Source organism: Strigops habroptila, chromosome Z, assembly GCF_004027225.2.
Source record: "Strigops habroptila isolate Jane chromosome Z, bStrHab1.2.pri, whole genome shotgun sequence".
Taxonomy (NCBI): Eukaryota; Metazoa; Chordata; class Aves; order Psittaciformes; family Psittacidae; genus Strigops; species Strigops habroptila.
Window position 1 is genome coordinate 6464115 of NC_044302.2, and position 26751 is coordinate 6490865.

At 39.1% G+C, this 26751-nt stretch overlaps 2 protein-coding genes and 1 long non-coding RNA gene across 4 annotated transcripts; 2 read left to right on the forward strand and 1 right to left on the reverse strand.

The window, feature by feature from the left end:
* Positions 1-39: 39 nt before the first annotated feature.
* Positions 40-3842, forward strand: LOC115619688. Its single transcript, XR_003995089.1, has 3 exons — positions 40-355; positions 2143-2495; positions 2999-3842. It is a non-coding gene; the product is annotated as an uncharacterized LOC115619688 (long non-coding RNA).
* Positions 1628-10167, reverse strand: CENPN (centromere protein N). Its single transcript, XM_030512376.1, is given in 12 exon segments — positions 1628-1787; positions 1789-1865; positions 2158-2281; positions 2883-2992; positions 3246-3303; positions 3836-3937; positions 4654-4830; positions 6417-6493; positions 6895-6966; positions 7520-7565; positions 9638-9827; positions 10016-10167. Coding segments are annotated over 11 exon segments (1059 nt in total). The 5' UTR covers positions 9809-9827; positions 10016-10167; the 3' UTR covers positions 1628-1742.
* Positions 9678-26751, forward strand: CMC2 (C-X9-C motif containing 2). 2 transcript variants are annotated; one of them, XM_030512380.1, is made up of 4 exons: positions 9678-10334; positions 16030-16166; positions 22314-22385; positions 24448-26751. In XM_030512380.1, exons 2-4 carry the CDS (start codon positions 16086-16088, stop codon positions 24520-24522), a joined length of 228 nt encoding a protein of 75 aa, XP_030368240.1. In that variant the 5' UTR covers positions 9678-10334; positions 16030-16085; the 3' UTR covers positions 24523-26751. The 2 variants fall into 2 exon arrangements, with proteins under 2 accessions (XP_030368240.1, XP_030368239.1); XM_030512379.1 differs by having other exon boundaries at positions 10276-10445.

The window sequence follows — 26751 nt, forward strand, 5'->3', positions numbered from 1 at the left end:
GAGGAGGAGCCATTATGGCGGGCGGGGCGCTGAGGGGAGGAGGAGCCGTTACGGCGGCCGCACGGCAGGCAGTGCCGAAACGGCGGAAACGAACGAAAAGGAGAGAATAATGGTGTAGATGTGAGAATACGCAGAGAAGCGCTTGTGCCAGCCTCAGCCCCTTCAACCTCCCGTGGTGGGGGTAAGTGGGGCTGCCTCGCGTTCATTTGTGCTGTTCCTATAATAACCTTCATTACAGGAAGTTAGAGGTAAAAACATACATCTGAAAATCAGACACACCAACTTTGCAGTTGTTATGGGGGAGATGGAGGCTGCCTTTACCAGAAACAAGAGGCAGAAACAGGCCATAGGCCAGGTAAGTCACACTGTTCTAAGAGTATTTCAGAACATTACCCTTGCAGTAGTTCATTAAATGGCCGAGATAAGTTATTTGGTAGAAAGCATTAGGAAGAAGTTGCACAGAGTGAAATGCATAGGGGGATGTTAATGGTCTGGATCCTGGAAGGCTCTGTGAGGGTACAAGTTGGCAAGAGCCAACGCTTAGTGTCTTCTGTGTTGTCTGTGTATCATAAAATCTGGGATTGTTTTAGCCAGGTTGGATGAAGTCTTAGGCAACATGGTCTATTGTGAGGTGTCCCTGACCATGACAGGGGGTTGGAAGTAGATGATCTGAAGGTCCTTTCCAACCCAAACTATTTTATGATTAATCCTACCATTATGTTAAGTGTTTCCTCAAACTAACACTAAAATCCACAGAAGGATGTCCTAGATATATATCACTAGCAGATAGTCCTCAACTAACTTCTTTTTATGGGTGAGTTATACAGAGATGTTGAAAACCAGAACAGACCAAAAATCAGTATAAGTTATGTCATGTTTCTAAGTCAGGTAAAACAAGCTTTTCTGAGAGGACTTAGTCTAAACATTTATTTACAGTTTCAAAATAAAACATTCCCATACAGCCTCTAAAAATATTTATACTGTGCTGTGAAGCTATGAAGACTCTGCACATTGAGGTATCTAAATGTATCAGAAATTCCCTATACACAAAGTACGTGCATGAAGTTTCCAGGTAACCGAATTAAAGAAACACTTCTGAAAAACCTGCCTTTTCAGATCACGTTCATGTCAAATTACAAACGATGCAGCAAGTCACATGGAAATAGCTATCTAATTACCAGTTACAACTTACCAACCCCTACAGAATTCCAGTGCAATGCTGCTGTTTGCAGTGGTGAATGTTTCCATCTTTATGTCTCCAAGCACCATGAACTGGTAATGTGCAAGGATTGCAGAAGGATCAAAACTTAATGGGAATACTCTAAACCATGGACTTGCACAAAAAGAAGATTACTATTTGATTGTATTCCTCTAGGAGAAAATTTGATAAGACATTCATACAAATAGGTGGTTTTTTTTATTTCAGTATTTGTTACTGGCTGATGCCCTCTGTGAGCAAAACCTCTGCATTAGCATCAACTCAAGACGGGCAGAAACCTCTTACTGCCCCCTATATGCCAGGAGTCCACAATCTGTTTAAATTTCACAACTAATTTTTTTTTCTGATTATTTAAGGAAAGGGCTAACCCTTCTGTTGAAAAACAAATTGGAAAAAATGACTCAAAGCAGCAGTTCGGAAAAAAATTTAATATTTTAAAAATATTTTTTAAAATGTTTTAAAAGTTTAAAAGTGTAGATTAATACCAGTAATAAGTGAATTGTATGTTCCTCTGTAAATCAGTTTAGACATAAGGACGTAGAAAGTCTCCCGGAAATAAGTGATGTTTCCTCTGTAATTCTAAAATTATTCATAGGTTTCTGTGGTATACAGGTAAGCAGTGGTGAAAGCGATGTCTCAGCCATACCTGGAGAGAAAGGCAGCTAATTAGAGCTTAACCCAACCAATATTTACCTTTCATAACTGTTCTAAAACTAAACCACAGTTTCGATATGTATGTACAAACTCGTAATTCTAAGAACAAATTGGTATGTGTTTAGACAAAAGTTTTTATACTGGTAATATTTTTATTCTACTGAATTTGTATATTTCTAAACAAACTAGAAAGGTTCTCCCTTATGCAACATAGAAGCAGAATGTATGACGACAAATATTTAACTGTGGATTTTTCCTCCATTTTATAGAGTTGGAACACTTACTCGTTGCTGCCAGGGATTTCAGTGATTCGAAGAGATCTGGACTAGAAAACTTGACCAGACATCTGAATGGTTGTTTTCGATGCAAAACACCCATTTTAGGATCACTTTCAAACATCGTCTCAAGCTGTTAACATAAAATTTAACCAGGGAGTATAAGCAATAAATATTTTATGTATTATTTAAACATTAAAAATGTAATATGTAGTAAGACTGTTATCTTATTTATCACTTGTAATGTTAATGTGCTTCCAGCTGCAGGAATGTTCTAATGAAATCAGAGGATGCCACCATGTGGTCAACAGTTTTCTGCTGAAAGAGGCAGCTTGGCGAGTAAAACTGTAAGCTACTAAGTGTCTCTTAGAATTCCTAATATATCTGTGCAGATAAAAATCCATGCATTATCCAAGAAGTTAAATTATGGTGTTATATGTAGCCTGAGCTTTGTACAAACTTTATATAACCCTAATTTCTCATGCCTCAGTACACTAGTGGTGTAAGCCTACCTTTATTACAAAACCAAGTAAAAACTCTGTTCACCAGGCTGACAAACTAAAACATGATCTGGCAGTCTGACCAAATCTCAATGCAAATGTTTTTTGAAGATACTTTAATTAAAGATGTGCTCCCTACAGTTAAAAAAATCCACTATTCCTTCAATTCGCAATTTAATGTAGCTACCACTGCAATAAAATGATAAAAACTCCCAAAATTGTTGGTTTTGGTACCTTATATTGTGCATATTCAAGTTTCGGTAGGGAACAATCCCAAAAAGCCTGCTGATTCATTCCCTGTATTTTTTCTTTCGTCTTTCTGTTTTCGTGAACTATCTGTGGCTCTGCAGGGGAAAAGAAGAGAAAAAACGAAGACAACTTTGTCAGCTGATACAATACTGCTTTTCTCACCAGATTAGTGAAAATCTGAAAATAATAATTTTAGCTAGCTTAGCAAAAATGGATCGTGATGAATTCTTTGTCTCCATCATTTGTATTTTCATTCCTTGCCAAGAGAAAAACCCAAACTAATGAATCTCACTTCATAAGCCAGCAGAAACGACATTCAAACTGCTGTTTAATTTAAAATACACATACCACTTTCTGGTTCTACACTGTGTTCTTGTAGAGCTTCAGGATAATAAGTTTGGAAGTTCTAAATGGAGAGAAAAAAAAATGTTTAGTTCACTTCCACTTTTAGAGGCTGTAGCTGAAAAGATTTCCACATTTTACTTCATTCTGAAAGTGAGCATCCTTCCAATTTTTGACAATTGCTACAAGTCAGAAAGCCCAGCTTTAAGAAAAGATCACCTTTGTGAACATCTCCCTATTTGCAGGTTTTACATGGATGAGCAGAGTAAGCACCTATTCCAGTAGCCTTCACCTCATTGCTCTAGGAAGCCTAGTGAAATGATGCCAAGAAATCCTAGGACTAGATTGTTCATACAATTTTTAGACTGAGTTTAACCATCAGTAATAACAACAAAGAGTAGGTGGGATGTTAAGTAATTACATCCCTACTGTAATGTTACCTTAATAAAAAAAGGTTGTCCATCTCAGTAGTTCAATATTATTTTAACTTGATGGCCTCTTGTAAGAGGTGAATTTTCCCCCTTGCTTGGGGTTGAGAACTAGGCCTGAAATAAAAGGCAAGATTTATCTTAGGATATATTTATGAAGTGGCTCACCTGGCTATATCTGTTAAACACAATTTCTTTAAGGGAGTTTAAAGAATGACTTCGAAGCTCCATTGCACAGATGTGATTGTAATTGGAAGCAGCAACCAGGGCCTTCAAATAAAAATTTAAATTGTTTTAACGTCAGCCTTACTTATCACTATGTTTATAATACAGAAAAAATACAGTATTTCTGAACATGGTGGTGGTTTTGTTACAAGGTAAGCAACTGTGTGCAACTAGCAAAATTCTCATGTCTGAAAAAGTGTTGAAGAGACTGTTATTAAGCTTAGGTTAATATTTAAAAGCATTCACAGGATTAACCAGATAAGCCCTATAGCTTTACAAAGCTGAAAAATAAACAGATAAATAATTACTAGCCCAGAAGTCTGCTAAATAAAGATAAAAAAAATGAAAGACTACCAGTGCTGATCACCACAAGTTCACAGAAAATGTCTTTCAAAACTGATTGATAGCATTCCCCAATGAGCTCATACATTTAGTTCTTGAAGTAAACTGTTGATGTAATAGTCTTCAACTTCCATGAGACAATTTAACTGAATTCTGCCTAACAATTGGTTAATAAATTAGAACAATTCAAGGTCAGCAAAAATCCCAGTAAAATGACTTTATTCATGATGCACCACTCCAAAGGTTGCAAAGATTCATTTTTGCCCGATTTTTACCATGAGCTAAGGGGAAAAACACAACTATGTAAATGAGTAAGTTACATTAAGTGACAAATCTTTACCCATCCTCTTAAAAGCTAACACAGTTACAGCTCTACATGACTGTGGTGAAGTCAGGGCCTACAGAGTTTTATTCCGTACCTCAAGGAGCAGAGGCACGTTGCTCCTAAACATCGAGACAGAAACAAAGGCATATGGAGTCTGTGAATGGTATACAACATAGCTGGTTTTGTACTGGTTTGGTTTTCTATATGGTGTTCCCCAGGCAATTCGAATCCAGATAGCACTATCATCATATTCTCTAAAGTTGATGGTGACCTAATACAAAAAGAAAAGCTTTGATTTACCAGTACCTTCAGGTGTCCATAAAGATTTTGTTCTCTCTTAACCCTGTATTCACACAACCCAAACATAATTTAGTACACCACTGCTTGAATAAGAAACAAATCCCACTAGTGTGGTCAGGATTGTATTTAATCAAATTTCCACAGAAGAACAATAACCTCACAAACAGGGGAGGAAAAAACAAAAACAAAACAAAAAAGACTTATTTCAGACCCTTAATATGACTTTCCTGTTGATACACACTTTCTTTTGAAGGGCAAAAATAAAAATAGCTTATTATAAAAGCCTTGATTTCTCTAGGGAAAATAACACCACAATAAAAACGTGTTTATTTAGATGGAGGGCTAGTGGCAGTATTTCCATTACGTCTAATTTTTGAGGAACCAAACTTCTGATCAACTTGTGATTTTTACACCTGTGTATAATATTTATCACTGCTCAAGGTTACACAGTCAGGAATTTGAAGACAGCTCCCTTTCCTGTTTTGTAGATTCACTCCTTGGTTGTTTCTTTTTATTTGACTCAATCTTCGTGACTTAAAAGAGTGGGAAAACTTCCTTAAAAAACCCGACCAACCAACCCTCGCTTTGACTGGGGTACATGTAGCCAAGCTTGTAGTCCAGCCAAGTCATAAAATGCTTACATTGCTGGACCAACACAACTTCTCAAAAGTTTTTGTGCATTTTAAAAATTTAATATCTAACAAAATATTGCAAAACTTTATTGTAATAGAGCTATATGAACTGCAGCTTGTATGTTAGTCTGAATTGTATTTGTTGCCCTCTACTGGTGTCAGTGGGAATGCTTTGTGCGTCACGCAGTGACACAGCAAGTAGCCAGAGGCAATTTCTGTTACCTTTCTTAAATGAAGCTGGTGAGCTAAAGCAAGAAAAGGCTTCTGCAAGTTGCTTAGTAAAAAAAGTGAAGTGATAGTATTTCCTTTCCACTCATTTCTGTAGTCTAGAAACTGCTGCTTGCTATTGACAGTGATCTTTCAGTCATTATAATGTAATTAAATACCAGGGCCTAGTTCTCACAGCCATCACAAATTATTTCAAAACAAGAACTAAAAAGAAATAGATACAACTGTGCTACAAATCCAAGTCATAACATCTGAACTTCCTTGTCCTGCTTACTGGCTACTTCAGATTCTCTTTGTACTCCGTCTGACTTTTGTTGTTGGTTTATTGTTACTGGGTAATGGGACAAAGCAGTATCAGCCTACCTAGGCAACATGTACACTCAGGCAAGGCAAAAATTGGATAGAAAATATAAATGTCCCACTTTTCCTGAGGCCAGTCATATTTTAATGCAATTTTACATTTTATTTCACTCCAGCATAATTGTAAAGTTGCAAGAACAGATAAGAACTGTATTGCCTATTGCACATGCAGTTCCTACCATTCCTAAATGATTAGTTCTATTAATTTTTGATGCAGACTAAGGAAAAAAAAAAAACCAAAACCCAAAACCAACTCACCATACACCTCGCTAAAGTTACAAAAACAATCTATTGACAGTAGATCTGTGTAACACATGTAGAATGGATTTATTCTTACGTTTTCCAAGGCTGAATGAAGTTTTCTTTTAAATTTTGTTTTGAAATCTCTTATGTCAAAAAATTCTGTTTCTTTCTCTGTTACGCAAGAAAAAGAAAAAAAGAAACAAGAATTGTGTTTACAAGAGCTAGGTCAGAGATGTCTTTAGCTTTGCTGAAATAAAATTAAGCAGAAAAAGCTTAAGTTGCATAGCCTTACACAAAAATCTGTATATTAAATTTGAGCCCCTTTATTGCTCTATAAAGTTTATTATTTAATTAGCAGTTACTAATTTGTAGTAATTGCTTGAGAATTTAATAGAATGTATTCTAAAAACATTAAAGATATGTCCATTGAAAAATCCATGCTAGACTATAGTTAAATGTTGAAGATCTCTACTGAAAGAACCCATAGTGGACTATATTACAGTTTAAAATGTATGATATGGGTAGCACTGCAGTAAGTTGCCAAGAACATACAGCAAGGAAAGACATCTTACCTTTCATTTGGTAAATGGTTTTGTTCATTTGGTAAACACTCCACAATCTCTTGTTTGGGTAAACATGGTTGTCTAAGAAAAATGGGAATTGTTCAATAACATAGTGTATTACCAAATGGTAATTAAAGGAACAAATAATTTTACAGTACTATGACCAGGTTGTTAAAAAAAAGAATAATTACTTGTGATAAACTACTACTGATAGCAAATCTAAATGCAAAATATTTTTTTATTAAACAAGATGTGGAGATCTGTTGTAATTCAGTTAAGCAACTAATAAAAGTTATCCCTGAGTTTCAATGTTTAGAGAAGTATTTTACCTAAAATGACCAAAACTCAGTCTAAACTCAAACTAAGAAGCCTAGGCTAATATGTGGCTTACCACAGTCTACATCTATTTAGACCTCAGAAGCAGCAAATATACTTTAGTTGGTTTTCAGCTTCAGGTTTTATTTTTTTTTCTTTTTAGAAAAGGTCAGATCCAATAAGATTCATCATCTAAAAATGCAATCTGCAGCAATTTAATCTGTACCTCTCCAGGGCAATTGCTACATAATTAAGGGTGTTATCAAGTTATTCAGAAAAACCACAAAGATGGTATTTTCAATAATGTTTTTTTACTTACAAATTATGTCTAGGGCAGCTGCTTCCTTTATGTCTGCAGAATTTTCCTAGAAAGAAGAGTAACAGAGTACAGTGAACTGCAGGTCCAGAACATTCTATCATGATGTTTAGTCAGTAAAAATTCTCAGTACTGGTAATTCAAATTACACTGCACTGATGTCCTCAGCATGTACGTTCTGCTCAAAGACACCATACCCGCTCCTGATATGAGCACAACATAGTTTCGAGAAATCAATAAAGAAAGCTATTTCATCAAGGTTCAAGTGTTCCTCTGCAGAAGCAGCAACGTTGCCCTTATGCTATAACGTACAAGCTATTAGAAACCAAAATGAACAGGTCTTCATGACATGATGCAACACTGATTAGTATTTCACTGTCAGGTATTCTAACATGATTGGTTTCTCCTTATGTAACCTTTACAGCATGAAAACTTCCATAAGAAACTTTAGGACACCACTTGTTACAGATAAGTTTCAGAAACAAATGCCATTTTAAAATATTGCATTTGCTATCTTACAGGAATAACTCAACAATTTCTTGCCTGCAGTTTGAGCTCAACTCCACATGACTAATCTTTGAGTATGAAATTCATAGCAAATGATAAAAAAAAGCTACAGAATTTAAGATATCAGTAATAACTGTATCTGTCTGGCTTAGGATACTATATATGAAGACTCCTGGTACATATAAAGATTCCTGGTACATCAAAATCAGAGTACATAAGTCAGATATCAGAAAGTTTTTGCTTACAGACAGAACAGACAGCTCTGGCCAAGAACGTTTTTCAAAAGTATCTATAAAATATATAGAATCATAGAATCGTAAGGGTTGGAAAGGACCTCAAGATCATCTAGTTCCAACCCCCCTGCCGTGGGCAGGGACACCTTGCCCTAAACCACGTGGTCCAAGGCTCTGTCCAACCTGGCCTTGAACACTGCCAGGGATGGAGCATCCACAACCTCCCTGGGCAACCCATTCCAGTGCTTCTCCACCCTCACTGTAAAGAACTTCTTCCTTGTATCTAATCTAAACTACCCCTGTTTAAGTTTGAACCCATTATCCCTTGTCCTACCACTACAGTCCCTAAGGAAGAGTCCTTCCCCAGCATCCTTGTAGATCCCCTTCAGATACTGGAAGGCTGCTATGAGGTCTCCACGCAGCCTTCTCTTCTCCAGGCTGAACAGCCCCAACTCTCTCAGCCTGTCTTCATATGGGAGGTGCTCCAGCCCTCTTATCATCCTCATGGCCCTCCTCTGGACTCACTCCAACAGCTCCATGTCCTTTTTATGTTGAGGACACCAGAACTGTATGCAGTACTCCAAGTGAGGTCTCACAAGAGCATAGTAGAGGGGCAGGATCGCCTCCTTCGACCTGCTGGTCACGCTTCTTTTGATGCAGCCCAGGATACAGTTGGCTTTCTGGGCTGCAAGCGCACACTGAAGCCGGCTCATGTTAAGCTTTTCATCAACCAACAACCCCAAGTCCTTCTCTGCAGGGCTGCTCTGAATCTCTTCTCCGCCCAACCTGTAGCAGTGCCTGGGATTGCCCCGACCCAGGTGCAGGACCTTGCACTTGCCATTGTTGAACTTCATGAGGTTGGCATCGGCCCACCTCACAAGCGTGTCAAGGTCCCTCTGGATGGCATCCCTTCCCTCCAGCGTATCAACCGAACCACACAGCTTGGTGTCGTCGGCAAACTTGGTGAGGGCGCACTCAATCCCACTGTCCGCTATATAAACTACTGCTATCATTACCCACACTAGATTTAAATTTAAATCATTAAACAATAAGTAGATATCTCAATCAATGCCTTTATATTACAATTTAGAAACACACCCATTTCTTACAGGCTTACAACACAGAGCTTTTATCTAGCTGGTGCAACTTGGAGCTCGTAACACTTACTTCCATACGCAATAAGGTCAATCCTGCAGTCCTATCAATCCGATGACACTGGTGGCATCACCAGCTCAGCTTTACATTTTTCACACTGCAGACTGACATTTGATGCTATGTTATGACCAAACAAAATCATTTACTCATAAGGATCTGTTTTTGACACTGCTTCAACGTGTGTCCTGTGTACCACTGAGAGGCAGCTGCCCAAGGACAAGATTACCTGACAGAGCAGAGCAACACGCCGAGAGATGTTCTCCTTTGTCTGTTGGAAGTTTATGGTTTGCAGCTGACTCCGAGACAGAAAGCCCCACTTCTGTAGCATTATCTTGATTTCTTTTCGTGGGATTTTTAGCACAGTTCTTCGGATATACTCAATAACAGTTTCATCCATGACTGAGCCGCCTGGAAAGCTGAAACGTGAAAGAAGTTAAGAACCAAGGCAAGAGGCAGGCTCCCGTAGTTAAGGCACACAAAGCTGTACCCAGCACGCCTAGCAGAACGTTGGCATCAGCCTTAAGCGCGGCGCTTCCAGCTTTCGGCGGACACCAACAACAGCTTTAAACCGCTTTCTACAGGAACTTTTCCCGAGGAAGTTTACCTCCCTGATGCCTGGTGTGAGCTTCTGGAGAGGGATGTGGCGCTGAGCACTGACGCGTTACCGCCCGTCCAGGAGAGGTCGGGCAGCGGGCACAAAGGAACCAGCGAACCCAAGCGGAGCACCGCGGCTGCGGCACCGGCCCCCTTTTCCACAACCGGCCGCCCCCCGCCCGCGAACTGCCAGGCACCGCCCACTTTTCGAAGGGCCCAATCAGACTCCGCACGGTGACCAAGCCGCCCAATCACAAGGCAACTCACTTCCCGCCCCGACCCGCCGCGCGCCGCCGCTGTGAGGGCTGTTCCCGCGCCCGCCCGGCACGGTGAGGTGGCTTCCGGTCGAGTCTGTCCCTGGCGGCCGCGCCTCGGCCTAACCCTGCGTGGGGGGCGCGTCTGTGGCCGTGCCTGCCTGGGCTCCTCCTCTGGGGACTGGAGTAAGTGCGAGGATGGCTGAGAGGGAGGCTTTGGCCGGAGCCGAGCGGGCAGCGTTGTTCCTTGCGAGGCCTAAAGGAAAAGAGGGACGTGTAGGGAAGCTCCCCCCCTTCCCCGTCACCTTCTTCCCTCCCACCGCCTGGCTGTGGGGAGCCGTGACATGCCCTGCCTGAGCCCGGGGCCGGCTTCTGGGGCCCTCTGCTCACCTCCCATCCTCCTTCAGGGCTCGAGGAGGGCTTTCAAGAGGGTTGTGCTTAGTGACAACGTGGGGGCTGTGTTGCAGCCGTCATAAGCTTGCTTTTCCTTGTGTGTGTTTCCCATCACCAGTTTGAGGACTTCTGGGAGCACTGAGAAATTAGACTGAAAACAGCGCGGGCTGTTAAGCGTGCCTCTGCTCCTGCCATAACTGTTGATAACAGTGTAGGTGCAAGCAGCTCATTTCACCTGATAGCAGAGCTGTATTACGCTAGCAGTGCTGACTTCTGCCAAGTGCTGTGTGCCTTCCTCCAGGGGCTGCTCAGGTGATGAGACACTGGCTTTTCCTTCTGATCTGTTCCCTCAGAAGGGGAAAAGCCGTTCTACAGTAAGCAAGGGAATTCTGCTTAGCAGTACGAGGTTTATAGTGTTCTTGAGTGGGAAATTAATGAAGTAGTGGTGAAACGAAGCCTGGGCTGGTGGATGCAGCTGAAGTACAAGAGCTGTTTGCAAGCTGCAAACCAGGAATTTGGCGACAGCATCTTGTCTTCAGTATGCTTTACTCTTATACCGGCTGGGTCTTGTCATTCTTGGCTCTGTATTCTCATCTTCATAGACAGAGCAGGAATAGAAAGAGATGGCTTCAGTAATCTTTTGTGGTATAATGCTGTATTGTGCAGTGTGACTTGCTGCATGTTGTAATAAAAATATTTTTCCAATTGTCCTGTAACTATGCAGATGCTTGTATGAATACAACCTTAAGTAGTTGCCAGGAGGTGAAAATGCCTTAATGTACTTTCCTTGGTCATTTATTTTAGCCAGAAATAGAACTTACTTGATATCTGAGTATTCAGCTTGCTTTAGTCATTAGGATAACACCTCCTTAACTTGCTTTACAAAGCGTGAAATCAGGTATGATGTAGTTTTATCAGTTACTACTACAAGTAGTGGGTGAGCTACTTTTCATTCTGCTGCTGCTGTAAGGGATGTTGAATTTTGGCAGAAAGTGGTCATGTAAATAAAATCAATATGAATCTTATTAAGGTTTTTTTTTTTTTAAATTATTCTTTAGGTTCAGTGAAAGTAAATGCAATCTACATAATATAAAACATTTTAAAGTAGACATAATTTACCCCTTTTGCATATCCTTACTATTTACAAGTCTTCATAGAGAGGTATCTAAATTGTTTCCCATTCTAATATGTAATATTGAAAAACTAGTGCATAGTTTCGTAGACTGATACTCGAGGTTATGACTAATTTTTAAAAGATTTAGCTAAACTTGGTTTATTAAGGTGAATTTCTAAGTTTCTCGAAAGTGTTGGAAAATTGGGGGTCATTCTCAATGTGCCTAATCACAACCTTAAGGACAGCTGCATAGAGTGATACATTAATATCTTGATCAGGGAGATATTATCCACGTTATTGCAAGCTAGAAGCAGAGTCCTTACTTTAGAGTTCCCTCGATTTTTGAAATGGTGTTCATCAACTGTGATTTCTCATTTCACGGAATGACTGATCTGAGTATTCTAAGCTGTTACCATCAAAAATATTTATAAATTGTATATGAAAGATAATTCTGCTGGAGTGACATGAATGATATCTTTAGGTAACACCAACCAATTTAGGTGTGGAGCTGAATCCTTTTTTATGCTAAAACTTTGTATAATCTTACAGAAAACACTAATGATTGGAGTAAACAAAGAGCTGTGTAGATCATTAGTCTTCTTCTCCAAACCCAAATAGAACAATACTATGTAAATAAGAGCTTAAAGCTTTAAATACCTCGTGGTGCTCGGGTAGGGCAGTGAAATGAAGTGGGAAAGTGGATGTGACACATGGTGAGTACAGTGGCTGTATCGCGATGTGCAGAGGTGCACATGGTCTCGTTTTGCGGGATTATGCTGCCGCCTCGTGGTGTTACTTACGTGGTTGCAGCAAACGTGTGTGTTCTGTGATGCTGTGAAAAGGAAGCTCTGTGGTTTTGGGTAAGAAGCTTCGTTGCTAGCAATGTAGATGCTCTGATGCAATTTTTTATCTTCAGGGTTGGTAAACAAAGATTCGCATTTTGCTTTAAGAAGTAATTTTTTCTAAGCAATATGTGAGTTCATCTGGTGTTTTATTTTTTTTTTACAATTGATTAGTGACTTGGGAAAAAAAAACACCCCAACCCGCACTTTTATGTGCAACTTTTAAAATGGGAAAATTAGAAAAACTTTGTTTTTAGTTTCCTAACATGTTTTAATGACATATGGAAAAAGCATCTTAGGAAAACAATTATCTGGATTTAAACCTTTCTTTCGTTGTTGTCCCCCAGACATGGAAATATTAAGCATTAGGTTGATCAGTGAGACTAAAACAACCTGAGTTCTTTATCCAGAATTTCTGTTAGTAGTTTTCTCAGAGTAATATATATTGCTTATTCCCAATTTTTTTTTGGGAATAAGGGATTTTCACCCCTCTCCCCCCAAGTTTTTTCATACTTAGATTCTTTATGGGCTACCACCCATACAAAATTCTGTCCATGTGGACTTTAATTCTGGTAAGATGGCAACTGCTATCTTTATTTTAGATTAGAACACTATTAAAAAGAAATTAAGGAAACAATAGCTTATCCCATCTCTTTTCATGCATGTTTTTGTTACTCTTGAAACTCTTTCACCTGTCAGAGTCAGTCCCCTCCAGCAAAAATATTTTAGCCTTCTCTGATCATTTATAGATCACTGTCTAATATGAAACTCCTAAACGTAAAGATAATATTGAGCACTGATAACACTGTTCAGGCATGAACTTCAGAGTGCTTAAGAGGCTCCAGTTAAACCTTCCATGACCACTGTAAGATGTGTTGTTACTTTATTAGTACCTACATGAACTGAGTACCATTTCTGGTGACTGAAAGATTTTAACATTGAATGTTATTTGAAAATTAATTTCAGGAGTACTGATCTAAGAACTAGTGTGACAGCACCTCTGATTTGTAGCATCTCTCTTGCAAGATGTGCCCTTGGAAAAATTCATCTGAGCTGTTAGAAGGCTCTTAATTGATGAAATGCACTGTTACCTACCTGTTTGTGGCATTGCTAGCTTTCATCCACTTTATCTGAGAGCAATTCTGTAAATAATAGCCGTGATTACTAATCTTAGTTTAGAAATAATGAATCTTTCATTGAAATGCTCCCTTTGACTTTCTGGCCTGTGCTGATGTACGTGCTACCTATTTCACTAGGACACTGGCCTTGTTTTCTCCTTCTGAGATAGCCAGCTCAGATGACAGTGTTAGGAAGAGCAATCGGAGGCTGAATGATGAAGAGATTTAATAATCAGCCAGGTTCACACATGTTAAAGTAATGCGCAGTCACTGAGCAGGTCACCCTCTGAAGGGAATGCTAACTCTACTGCTATCAGAAGAATCCACTGATAAATTTAAAACATATTGACTTTGTGTGGCATGCAATCAAAAGCTGGTGGCAATAACACAGCAGGGTTCTTAATCACTTTGCTGTTACAGTTGTGCTCCTGCTGTCACATCTCTAGAGGTTCATTTGCTAATTTGCTGAATAGAATGCTTAAGCAACTTGTACTGTTCCTAACTTCTTCTGTACTAAGAGTATATGTAGTGTCATATTAGACTTTCAGATAGTATGGGGGCAGATCTTTGAAAGAATTTACTATGTGTTTTTGCAGCACTATGTGGAACGCATTCTCATGGGTCTCGAGAGGCTTTTAAATCTGTTTGGATTTTTAAAATTTAGTTTGCTTGTGAGAATGTGACTCTTGTTCAGCTGAACACATGATAGGAAATACTGGGTAAATGAGGGTACATACCTCTTCAAGATGCATATATTACTTAAATACTCTAGGAATAGCAGTGTAGAGTAGAGCTGCCAGCACTGCAGCTCAGTATTGGGACTCTGCAACTGTAAAATCTGACGACTAACTACTAGTATCTAGTTGGAGTGTTAAACCAGTGGTGGCTACTTACTATAAGTTGTCGTGGTGTTTGCCTGATGTACTGCAGCTAGAAAGGTGATCTCTTTGGAAGGAGGGGGAATGACAGAATATTAAGTCAACAAAAGGCAACTTTTTAATTCAATGGCAGTTTGGATCATACAAGTAGAGTTTTGTCAGGATGAGCCCATATGTTCTGGTATGAACTGGACTTTTCTTCTTCCCTCCCTGGTGAAGTGATCTTCCACAACAAAAATGTCATCTTATTTCAGCTGCTGTTGTATGATGCTTTCATCTGTTTCAGCAGAAGATCTTGCAAATTAAAATTACTTGGGATTTTCGTTTTGTTTAAATGGGAGGTAATATAAAAACTTATTTCTGGAATGAAGTTTGCTCAAGCCCACAGAACCCTGCAGAAAAGGACCTGAGGTCCTTGTTGACATGAAGTTAAACCACGGTGTAGCAGTGCACCCTCGTGGCAACAAAGCCTAAGGGCACACTGGGATGTGTTACAAGTGTAGCCAGCAGGAAGTTACTGCTATTCTCCTCTCCTTGGTAGTCTTGAAGATACACCTGAAATACTTTGTTCATCTCTGGGTCCACAGTCTAACAGAAGTGGCAAAACACGAGTCAGCAAAGGGGAAACGAAGAGGATCAGGAGGGTGGAAGAGCTGGCGTATGCAGCAAGGTTATGTGAGCTCGGCTGCTTTAGCGTTCAAATGAGAAGACTCAAGGGAAACCTAAATGCTGTCTTCCACGGCCTGACGGAGTAGGGGCTTCATGCAGAAGGAAGATCCAGATGCTTTTCAGAGGAGCATAGTGAAAGGGCAAGAGAGAACAGTGCGAAATTGTAAGAAGGGGTATTCCAACTGGGCATAATTTTAGCAAATCGTAATGATGAGCAATGATTTGATTTGCAATGTTTTGACTGAGTGATTAAGTGCTGTTTTTAAAGCATCTTCAAAGCTTTGCATCAGGATTTTTAAAAAGTGTGTAGATAACTAAAAAAGATGCTAGTTCTCAGAGTGCTGTAATGAAATGTCATTGTGCTTCCTGTTCTGATCCATCTTTGCAGAAGGTAGAAAGAAAATTACATATGCTTAGCTTTTTTAAAAACTAGAAAGGAGAAAACTCAGGAAAGTGAAAAGAAAATCTGCAGTCCAAGAAAGATTAATGATACTAGGCAGTCCCTTAAAATTAAAATCACAAATTCATTCTTATGTTCGTAATAGCAAGGAATGTAAACTTCTAGTTAACTGCTAACATTTGGGCTGTGTAGAAGAACAGGCATGTGCTGGTTTTAATTACTTTAAACTGTGTAATATAAATTATACATATTAAGCTGCATTTTTGATCTAAAATATTTTTTGTTAATTGTTTCCTAAAACCTTAAGTGGTTAACTCAAACTTTCTAGTTATACTGTCATATTTTAATGTTGGCAGGTGGAAGTTTTCTCAGATTCTTGTCTTTGTACTACTAAAATTATCCCTCACTAAAGATGCATCCAGACCTGTCTCCTCATCTGCACACTGAGGAATGTAACCTAGTTATCAGTCTGCTCAAGAAGTGTCACAAGGAGGTAAGGAGTTTTGAGCAGAGAGAAGAGTGGGTGGGTTGGGGAAATCAGTGTCAGATAAATTAGTGAGAATATTATGTGATCATAGAGAGAAAAACCTCCTCTAGGCAGAACAGCCATGAAATGTAGCTAGTATGTTTTCACTGATGACTGTGTGTAAAATTTTGCTAGTGATTTCTGTAGGAAATTAAATATGCCTTAAAATTTCCTATGCTACAGCTTGACAAGTCTATTTTAAGAACTGAAATCACTTCTGCACTTATTAGTTCTCTGTGCCTCTCAAAAAACAATAATACACCAACTTGAAATGTCCTCCTTTTGTATGCTCCCAGCATTTCCATATTTCAGCTGTCCACTGGGCAGATGCTTCAATCTGTTTATAAGCAGATGTGTTGACGGGGATCTGGGCATGCAGCATGCCTTACATTCAGTGCTTGGAGAGCTAGATGAAAATTACTGTTTGACTTCCATCTTCTTAATAGCCCCCTACCCAATGATGTAAAATGCCAAACTGTCTTGAGGCTTCTCAAGGCTCTTCATTGCTTCAAGAAGATAAAGATGGAATCTTCATTTCACTTGTTTAAAAGCCTTTTTTCTAATTTGCTCTGTAGTAAACCTCTAGATGTAGCAGAGTCAGCCCTGCAATGAAAGCTGTCGACAGTATCATTGCAATATTGTTAATTATTTTCCCTTCTCTCTCATCAGCTCTAAATAGTGTTCTGTACAGATGTATTTCTCTATTAGTGCATAAAAAGTTCAATTTGATAGTTTCCACTGGGAAAAAAGTGCATTTAAATGTTGAATGTGAAAATGGTGGCTTACACCATTATGCACAATTTACGATATTTTCACCTCCATGTTCAGATGTAATGCAGTTGTCCATAAATTCTAAAATATTACATGTGTTAGCTTTACTGTTTTGAGCAGAATTCCAAGTTTTTCTTTGCTGAAGTCATTACGTAAAGAAAAACAAGGCTGATAATACACAAAATGTGAGAGAAAACATTTTGCATAAGAGGTATAACAACACTTCTGCAGAATTAAAAGTAGCATATAAAAAAAATTCCATGGTACCACACTTTCTTATGATTTCTAAATTACAACAATGAAGGGAGCAGAGTTTTGATGCTAAAATTCACTTGCAGTGAGCATGCTTTACTGGGTTTGTTCAGCAACATTTAATTGTTTTTTGTTGGCACTTGTAGTGTACTGTCTTGCAATGCCAGCATGCTCGAATCTGTTGATGTCATCTCCTAGGTAGTACTTCCCCTATCATTGCTTGTCTGTTCCTATCCACTGTCTTTTTTTTAAACTTGATGTAAAGTTCTTGTACAGAACACCCCAAGCTTTAAAATGAAAAGTTGTATGAAGTGTACAAGTTATGCTTTTCCTCCGAGTTCTAAAATTTTAATTTGCCTAAAAATGCTTTAGGTAATTTAAGAGACTGTAGAGACTTTCTTTTTCCCCCCTTTTTTTTTTTATTAACTACTATAGTATTAAAAGGATTGCAAAGTAAAATGACTATCAGTTAAAAGGAAACTAAAACCTCTATAGGCAATATAAAATTAAAATATTGTCATTAATTTTTCATAATTGTGAAACAAAATTAGGAAAGAAAATACAATCAGATTTGTCTTGCTTTTTGGTATGTACATAGTTGGGCTTTCTATGTTTTGACTGGAGAATCCAGAAATATTCATTTGCTACTTGAAAGTAATGGTTGACTGTTGTTTGTTTGTTCTTTAACAATGAATGCTAATATACAAGTATCTTTGGCATTTTGTATAATGTAGCTTGTTAGACTGCCTTGAGTTTGAAGGGGAACTGGAACTAAACGGTGTATCTGAATTCCTTGGCAGTAAGTGATTCAAAGGCATCTATTGCCAGTTTGACTTCTGAAGTCAAATTGCTGGCCTAGGACCAGCAATAACAGAGTCATACACAGGATTATATTCTCTTGGTCTTGTTTGAGGTTAATCTTTACATGAAGAGGAATTACATTTGTCAGTCGTATGCTCAACTATGAGAGGGTCTTTGTGCTAGCAGTCTTGGAACAGAGTGAAAATGGCTTCTTTCACACTCACTTGAAAGGAAGCAATACCTTTTTGTTTAAAATTCAAGGGGAATGTACTGATATATTCTTTTAAAATTGAAGTCACTGAAATCTGAAGTCAGCGAACTTAATTAGTTCAGTGACTATCTCTTATTTTGCTATAATGCCAGCATGTCCTAAAAAGCTTCATCTGCAATTTAAATTAATATTCCTGAGAGATGAAAAGCATTATTTTTTAATTGGGTGTCCTGTGTGTGCATTTTCACAACAGTCGGTTTGATTTATTTCTGATCTAGAACCTGCACATTATATCAAGTTTTGCATCTAGTGAGGAGAGGTTGATGGGATTCCTCTTTGATGTCATTATTCTGATTTGTTTGTTTTAATAATTCTCTCTCTTGTACAAAGTACATGCTTTAAAGAGACTTACTTTTATAGGTGGTTAGTGAAAGAAATGCATATTGTCTTGCAATCGTATCACTGTAATAGGTGTAATAACTATTTCTGAGCAACTGATTCTTTTTTCCTCATAATCTGAGCCAAAAAGTTGGCAGTTTAGGAATCTGGCTAAATAAATATAGAATCACAGAATGGTTTGGGTTGGAAAGGACCTTAAGATCATCTAGTTCCAACCCCCTGCCATGGGCAGGGACACCTCGCACTAGACCATGTCACCCAAGGGTTTGTCCAACCTGGCCTTGAACACTGCCAGGGATGGAGCATTTTCCACTTCTCTGGGCACCCTGTGCCAGCGCCTCACCACCCTCACAGGAAAGAACTTCTTACTTATATCTAACCTGAACTTCCTCTGTTGAACTTTAAACCCATTCCCCCTTGTCCTATTGCTACAGTCCCTGATGAAGAGTCCCTCTCTGGCATCCTTGTAGGCCCCCTTCAGATATTGGAAGGCTGCTCTGAGGTCTACATGCAGCCCAGGACACGGTTGGTTTCTGGGCTGTGAGAACACACTGAAGTGGCTCATGTTCAGATTCTCATCAACCAGCACCCCCAAGTCCTTCTCCGCAGGGCTGCTCTGAATCACTTCTTTGCCCACCCTGTAGCTGTGCCTGGGATTGCCCTGACCCAGGTGCAGGACCTTGCACTTGGCATTGTTGAACTTCATGAGGTTGGCACTGGTCACCTCACAAGCGTGTCAAGGTCGCTCTGGATGGCATCCCTTCCCTCCAGGGTATCCACCGAATCACACAGCTTGGTGTCGTCAGCAAACTTGCTGAGGGCGCACTCAATCCCACTGTCCATGTTGCCGACAAAGATGTTGAACAGGATCGGTCAACACCGAACCCTGAGCGATGCCACTCGTTACCTCTCTCCAGCTGGACATTAAGCCATTGACCACAACTCTTTGCGTGCGGCCATCGAGCCAGTTCTTCATCCACTGAGTGGTCCATCCATCAAATTGATGTCTCTCCAGTTTAGAGACAAGGATGTTGTGTGGGACAGTGTCGGATGCTTTGCACAAGTCCAGGTAGATGACGTCAACTGCTCTGCCCCTGTCCATCAGTTCCGTGGCTTCACCATAGAAGGCCACCAAATTGGCCAGGCAGGATTTCCCCTTAGTGAGGCCATGTTGGCTCTCACCAACCACCTCGTTGTTTTTCATGTGCCTTAGCATGCTTTCCAGGAGAATCTGCTCCATGATCCTGCCAGGCACAGAGGTGAGGCTGGCTGGTCTGTAGTTCCCTGGGTCTTCCATTTTCCCCTTCTTGAAAATGAGGGTTATATTACCCTTTTTCCAGTCGTCCGGAACTTCACCTGACTGCCGTAATTTTTCAAATATGATGGACAGTGGTTTAGCAACTTCATTCGCCAGCTCCTTCAGGTCCTGCGGATGGATTTCATCAGGTCCCATGGACTTGTGCATGTTCAGGTTCTTAAGATGGTCTCGAACCTGGTCCTCTCCTACAGTGGGCCTAAGGTCTTCATTCTCACAGTCCCTGCATCTGCCTTCCAAGACTTGAATAACATGGTCATTTGCCGGTGAAGACTGAGGCAAAGAAGTCATTGAGAACCTCAGCCTTCTCCAAATCCAGGGTAGCCAGTTCTCCCATTTCCCTCTGGAGAGAGCCCACATTATCCCTAGTCTGTCTTTTGTTTGCTACACACCTATAGAAGTCCTTCCTGTTATCTCTGACATCCTTGGCCAGATTTATTTCTAGCTGGGCCTTAGCCTCCGTGACCTGATCCCTGGCTTCCCGGACAACGTTCCTGTATTCTTCCAGGCCGCCTGTCCTCGCTTCCACCTTTTATAAGCTTCTTTTTTCCCTTGAAGTTTCCTCAGCAGCTCCTTGTCCATCCATGGAGGTCTCCTGGCCCTCCTGCCGCACTTCCTACTAGTCGGGACACAACACGCCTGAGCTTGCAGCAGGTGATCCTTGAATATCAACAGGCAGTCTTGGGCCCCCTGCCCTGTAGGGCTTTATCCCATGGAAGCTTACTGAGCAGGTTCCTGAAGAGGCCAAAGTCTGCTCTCTTGAAGTCCAGGGCAGTGAGCTTGCTGCGTGCCCTTCTCACTGCCCTGAGGATATTGAACTCTGAAATGCAGATTCCGAAACATAGATTCCAAAACACAGATTCTCAAACACAGATTCCAAAACATACATTCCACTGTATGCTTTTGGAGTGGAGTTAGTAAGAGTGGAGTTAGCTTGAAATGTAAACATTCACCTTGAAATGTAACGTGTAGGTATGGGAACAGAATACAAAATTAAAGCTGTATTAGGTAAAATGAAAATGCTGTAAAAGCAAGATCAGCTTGCAGTAAAGTGACCATTTATCACATGCAACTGCTTCAGAGTGTCATCTGATGCCGTTTATACAGCAGAGAGGTATAAACAAGCTAATTATAGCACTGCTACAGTTAAGTGTTTGTCATAATCTTTATTAACCTGCTCGTACTTTCAGTCATGTTCTATTCACTGAAATCTTGTCCTCTGTTTGAATTTTTAACAGTGTTCCTGTATTACTTGTATAAATCTATCTAGCTGCTCATCAACTAGATGTGTGCACATTTCCCTCCAAAATATGGAAGTGACTTCATTGTCATCTGGTTTGTTCTTCATGGCCTTTCCTCCCAGCCCCCCAATTCATTAACCCTCTAAAAGATTGATTGAGTTGTCTCTACTGATTGTGTAGCTGTAAATACCTACTAAAACCTCCTCTCCTTCACGTCTTCTGAATTGCTTGGATGAATGGCTCTGCTTCCAGGTTCTGCTACGATATACTGTGGCATGGTAGCAAGCGTCACTTTGAGAAAGTAGTCCTTTTGGAAGACTGCATTCTTAAAGTGATTTGATGGCTGATAATATAAAATTGCTTCAGGAAATCCTGGCTATGAGGACAGATTTTTATGGCGGATATCAGGGTGGAATGTTTTTGTGAGGATAATGCCTGCGGTTTTTCAGCACTTAGTATGCATAAGGCCTACAGTTGGACTCTGTCTCAAAGATGGTAAATGCATCTTATTTATTAACACCAAGATCTGGAGAAACTTAATCCCCTATTTTTAATACTGGTTTTAACATTTCAGTCGTTTAAACCTAGTGCCTGCATCTTTTGGACCAACACCACATTCTCTGTGTGGTTGGGATGATGGAGCGTAAAGTCCCTTGCCTCTTTAGGTCATGAAGAAATAATGAAAACCAAAGCACAGGGGACGTTGCCTCCAGGATGCCTGTAGTTACAGATCTTTCTGTATCACAGACCGGAGTTCAGAATATTTTTTATATGTTACTCAAGTTAGTGTGAGTGAAAGTTCTAAGACTGATTCCTAGATCAATAAAGTATATGTTCAACATTTAGGCTTCCTAGCTTCAGCTTAGGTATTCTGTTTTAGTGTGGTTGTACAACATGGTGAGTACCTTCAACTTCCAGCAAGGTGGGGGTGATTCACATGAAGTTCAGGAGTAACTCCCACTTCTAGTTGCTAAAGTTACAAAACATCACTTTTTACAAAAAGAGAAAAGAAAAAGAAGACCAGGATATGTTGAAAAATGTGACTTCTAAGAAATCTAGAGCTTCAGCAGAAGAAACCTTTGAATTGTAAATGGTTTTTTTTTTTTCTCTCCCTAACTTACCAGCACAACATTTTGAAATTTTTTGGCCATTGCAATGATATTGACCGTGAGATGCGGAAGTGCTTAAAGAAAGAGGTAAGAAAAACATCTACCAGTTAAACGCTTAATAAAAAACCAAAGTCCATGGTGTAGAAGTAGAGTTGCTTTTTACTAAGTAGTACAATCAATAAATGTAACTGCATTCTGGAGTGGGCATGTGAGACCAAATTTAAACTCTTTTTGATAAATTTGTCAGGTAAAATCTGGCTTTAACAAATGGCATGGTCTGTTTTTGTATATACAAAAATAGGCAAACACACATTTTTACTGGCACTTGACAGATTGCTTCTGAATTTTTTCTTATTTTTTTAGTAGTGGTATTTGCACAGAATAGAATATAAAGCAGTGATGGTCATTTCTGCATAAGTAACACGTGTTACTGAAGTCAGTTATACTGACTGAAACTACTTGATGAGTTGCTGACTCAGGCTCTAAATGAAAATATTGCTGCTTAGGACCTACTCATTGCTGTACTACATCTGCAGATACAAAGGAATGGAAGACTTCAGGAGTTTAAGCAGATTCACTGGCTAATGGGCACATTTTCAGAAGAGTATCAACTGGTCTTTGTATTTGTGGTTGTCATGCCTACGTGACAAAACACATAAATGAACTTTTCACACACCTTTTAACTTGAAATTGTACTTACTGATTTTGACATAAATTTCACAATTGTATCCAAAAAGGGAAACTTCAAGTGCCTGATAGCCAGAACAGTTTGGGCCCCTCTTTTCCCTCTGTCAGTCTATGGGAATTAATTTCATCTGCTTGTGCCAAGTACCTTTTTATTTCCCCTGTAGCACAGATCTGGAAAATAGGTTTCTTTCCATGTAATCTTATTTTTCATTGTTCCATTGAAGCCTTCACATTAAAAGGAGTTCTTGATGCCTATATTTGTCTGTCTTCTTAAAATATAGATACATTGATATGCCATTAGTAGGAAGCCTGTGAAAGGCTGTTCATGAGTTTAGAATAGGTACAGATGTAGCTTTTAAATATCTGTTGTTCTCATTCTACATAAAAACATGGATGGGTTATTGAAAAATTAAATATTGGCATGGGAAAAAGTTAAGCATTCTTTTAATGTTAAGTAATGTTTTGAGCCATTATTGCAGTTATAAACCAATCAGTATAATGGGTGAAAAACTGCAAATCCTTTCCAAAATCAATCTCCTTAGTACTCTATTACATTATATAGAGCGTATTGAGTATTTGTGGGTTACTTGGGTTTTATTCTTGATACTAGTTATTAAAAAGTTGCACAAATGTGTACTTTAACTTAAGGCCAAGAATAACTTGCTTCTCATGAAATGTATATATCAGATCATGCATTGATTTTTAATTTTTCATTTCTTTTAGCCATGAAAAGGTCTCCTTTTTGGCTGTAGTGAAAGAAAGTTGGGCTCTTCAGTCTTCAGGTTTTTGCTAGTACAGGAGCATACTTGAAAGCATGGTTGTCTTAAGTGTGTGTCTGAACTGTGAAGGCTTTGTTTCCATTTTACACTGGGGTCCCATCTCTGCTGTGTTTCTTTTTTAAGCCATAAAACGAGCCCCTGAAATGCCTTACCCTCATTCAACCCAAATTTGTCTTTCTTCCTTTCATCTTGGTATAATACTTTATCTGTGCATATAATTAATGACCAAGATCAAAAATAGACCAAGTCTGTGATGACAAATTCATATTTCAGAAGGCAGATGAGCTAATTGGTATCTTTTAAAAGGAAAAGAGCCTGACCTGTGCCCTGGAATAGCAGCAATATAACTTTTTTCCTAGTTCATATGTGAAATGTAGCTGTCATACATAAAATGGCTGTATAATTAAGTTCCTCCATAAGATTGATTGAATCTTCTTTATTGGAGCATTCTAATACTCTTTAGCTTAATAATCGCAAACTTAGAAACATATTTTTTAATCAAATAAATGTTAATTCCAAAGTGAAAATGAACCAATATATAGATATTAACAAGAACTGCATTTCTAGTGCATCAGTCAAAGATATTGTTTCTGTTCTTGAGTAATACACTCTCTACACTTTAAATTAGACCTGTCTATTTAATGATAACAGCTGATCTATTAATTTCCTTGTCTGTTTTCCAGTATGAAGAAAACAGGGCCAGGAACCAGGCGAAGCGACAGAGTATAATTAATGCTCGGAAAAGCTCGGAGGAGTGAGTGGTTCTGTAGCTGGACATCTGCACCTCAACAGGGATGCTCAGTTGGAAGCTGACAGAATACTTCCTTCCCATCACCAATGCTCAGCCTGCAGTTTGTGAAAACTCATTCTCAGCAAGGCAAACAATGTGGAAAAAATAAATATAATAAAAGATCACTTACAGCTTAATTTTTGACTTCCAGAGGAAAACGTTGCGGCAAATCTTTGTTCTGGCAGTTTTGTTACAACTGTTAAGTAACAAGGAATCAGTGTGTGTGGAGTATTTATGTGTTCAAGGCTGCTGTATTCCCTACCTTGTGCTGAGTTGCATTTATTTCTTTGTGTTTAGCAGTTTCTTTTCCATATCTTATTTTTTATTTCTTTTTTCTTTTTTCCCTTGCAAAACACTGAATGACTTTTTCCATCACTCTTTTTAGTGTTGTGAGAACGCTTCTTAAATGAAGTGGTAAAAAAGCATTTTAAACAGATGTGGCTTGAAATTGGAAATTGCCTATAAGTAATAATTGGAGTTCTAGTATTTTTATTTGAGTTCAAATGATGAAACTACTATCTTCCACTGAGAAAATCTAAAATCCTTCCTGCCAACCATATGTACAGTGTACGCTGTTGTAAGACAATTTGTTCATCATACCCAAAGCTTTAGAAATTCAGAATGGAACATTTCCAGGGATTTATAAAGCTTTGCCGTGATTTTTATTGAGTACAATCAATGTGTCCTGAGTGATTTTTGAAGAAGAGTGCTGCCAAGAATACAAGCTAGGTAGTTCTTTCACATACTCTGGCACAAAGGTGAAGTCCTTTGCCATCGAAGGAAAACTCACACTGAAGTGAAAGGAAGTGTATCTTGCCTTTCAGTTGGGCAAGTCAACACGTACTGTGTTAACCAAGGTGCCTCATTAGCTTACAAGAACCGTTTATTTCCCATCAAACTACTGAAAGTCCTGGACAAGTCTCTGAATTCCGAACTTTTGGTATTAAAACATACGCTGGTTTGTGCAGCGATGGAGCTGCTTCTCTGGGTGTCTGCTGGGTTCACCTTATTTATAAATGACTTTTCTGTTTCACCTAACAACAAAGGACTATTAGGAAAAAAAAAAAACTCTAACAAATTTTATAGAGCCAAATATACCAAGTGTAGTGAAACCTTTTGGAAGAAAAAGGTGCCTATTCTACAATGAATTTTATGGTTTGTTGCAAGAACCATTGTTGACACTGTCTTGAAATTAGTACGTGCACCTCTTTTTGGAAGAAAGCTGTATTTTGTGATCTATTTTGAGAGATTAATTAGAATAGTTTTACTTATTTTTTCAATACCCAAATGGACCCAGTTGAATTGGTAAAACTTAACCACAAATGTCAGTGAAAGCTCTTTAAGAAAAACTGAAGCAATTGTTTCTGCATCTTTTCATGTGCTGCTTTCTTAGAATAAGTAAATGATGCATTATTTGAATTAAATTCTTGAGCGGCTGGAAGTGGTGCAGTCTTTGTATTGGTAGTCTTCAAAATATTTCTGAAAAGTGTTTTATAGTGTTTCCTAGCTGGGAACTCTGCATCCTCGATCCTTCTTCCATTTGGATTACAAAATCTGTTTCAGGCAAGCTCTTAAATAGGATTTGGTTGTGCTTGTAATCTTTAAGTAAATAAATAAATGGAGAATTGTCCTAGAGATTGGGTTGAAAAGCTGATACCTGAGTGCAGAAGCACTGAAGATTTTCTTTCTTTCATCAGCTTCTGTGAGTCTGGGTCTTTCACTAGAATAGCAACAAAATAAGCATTCAAGAGCCACTTAACACAGCTCATTAGTCAGAATCATGTTTTCAGAGATCAATGCGCTTAATGAATGAAAGCCCAAATGGCATGCACAATTTCTGTTGATACTTTGAACTACATTTAGCAATAAACCTATTTTACAGATAAACTTTGTTTACCTAGTGAAAGTATTACCATGTTCATCCTCCTGCTTCTCTGCTAATTGCCTACTAGTAGCGTGGTTTGAGATTGCTCATTGATTCCTGGGCTTTTGTTCCTTTTCTTTTTGAGAGGGGGGTTATGTTGCTAATTTGATCTTGAAGCTGAGACACACTAGGGTAGTAATACTTAGAATTTATCTGACAGAGAACGAAGATAAGGGCGAAATGCTAAATGCAGTTTATGTTGTCCTAAAATAAGCTGAGTGATGAGCAGGTGATGTGTTGAATGAAGTAAACCTTATCTGTAATGACTTTGAA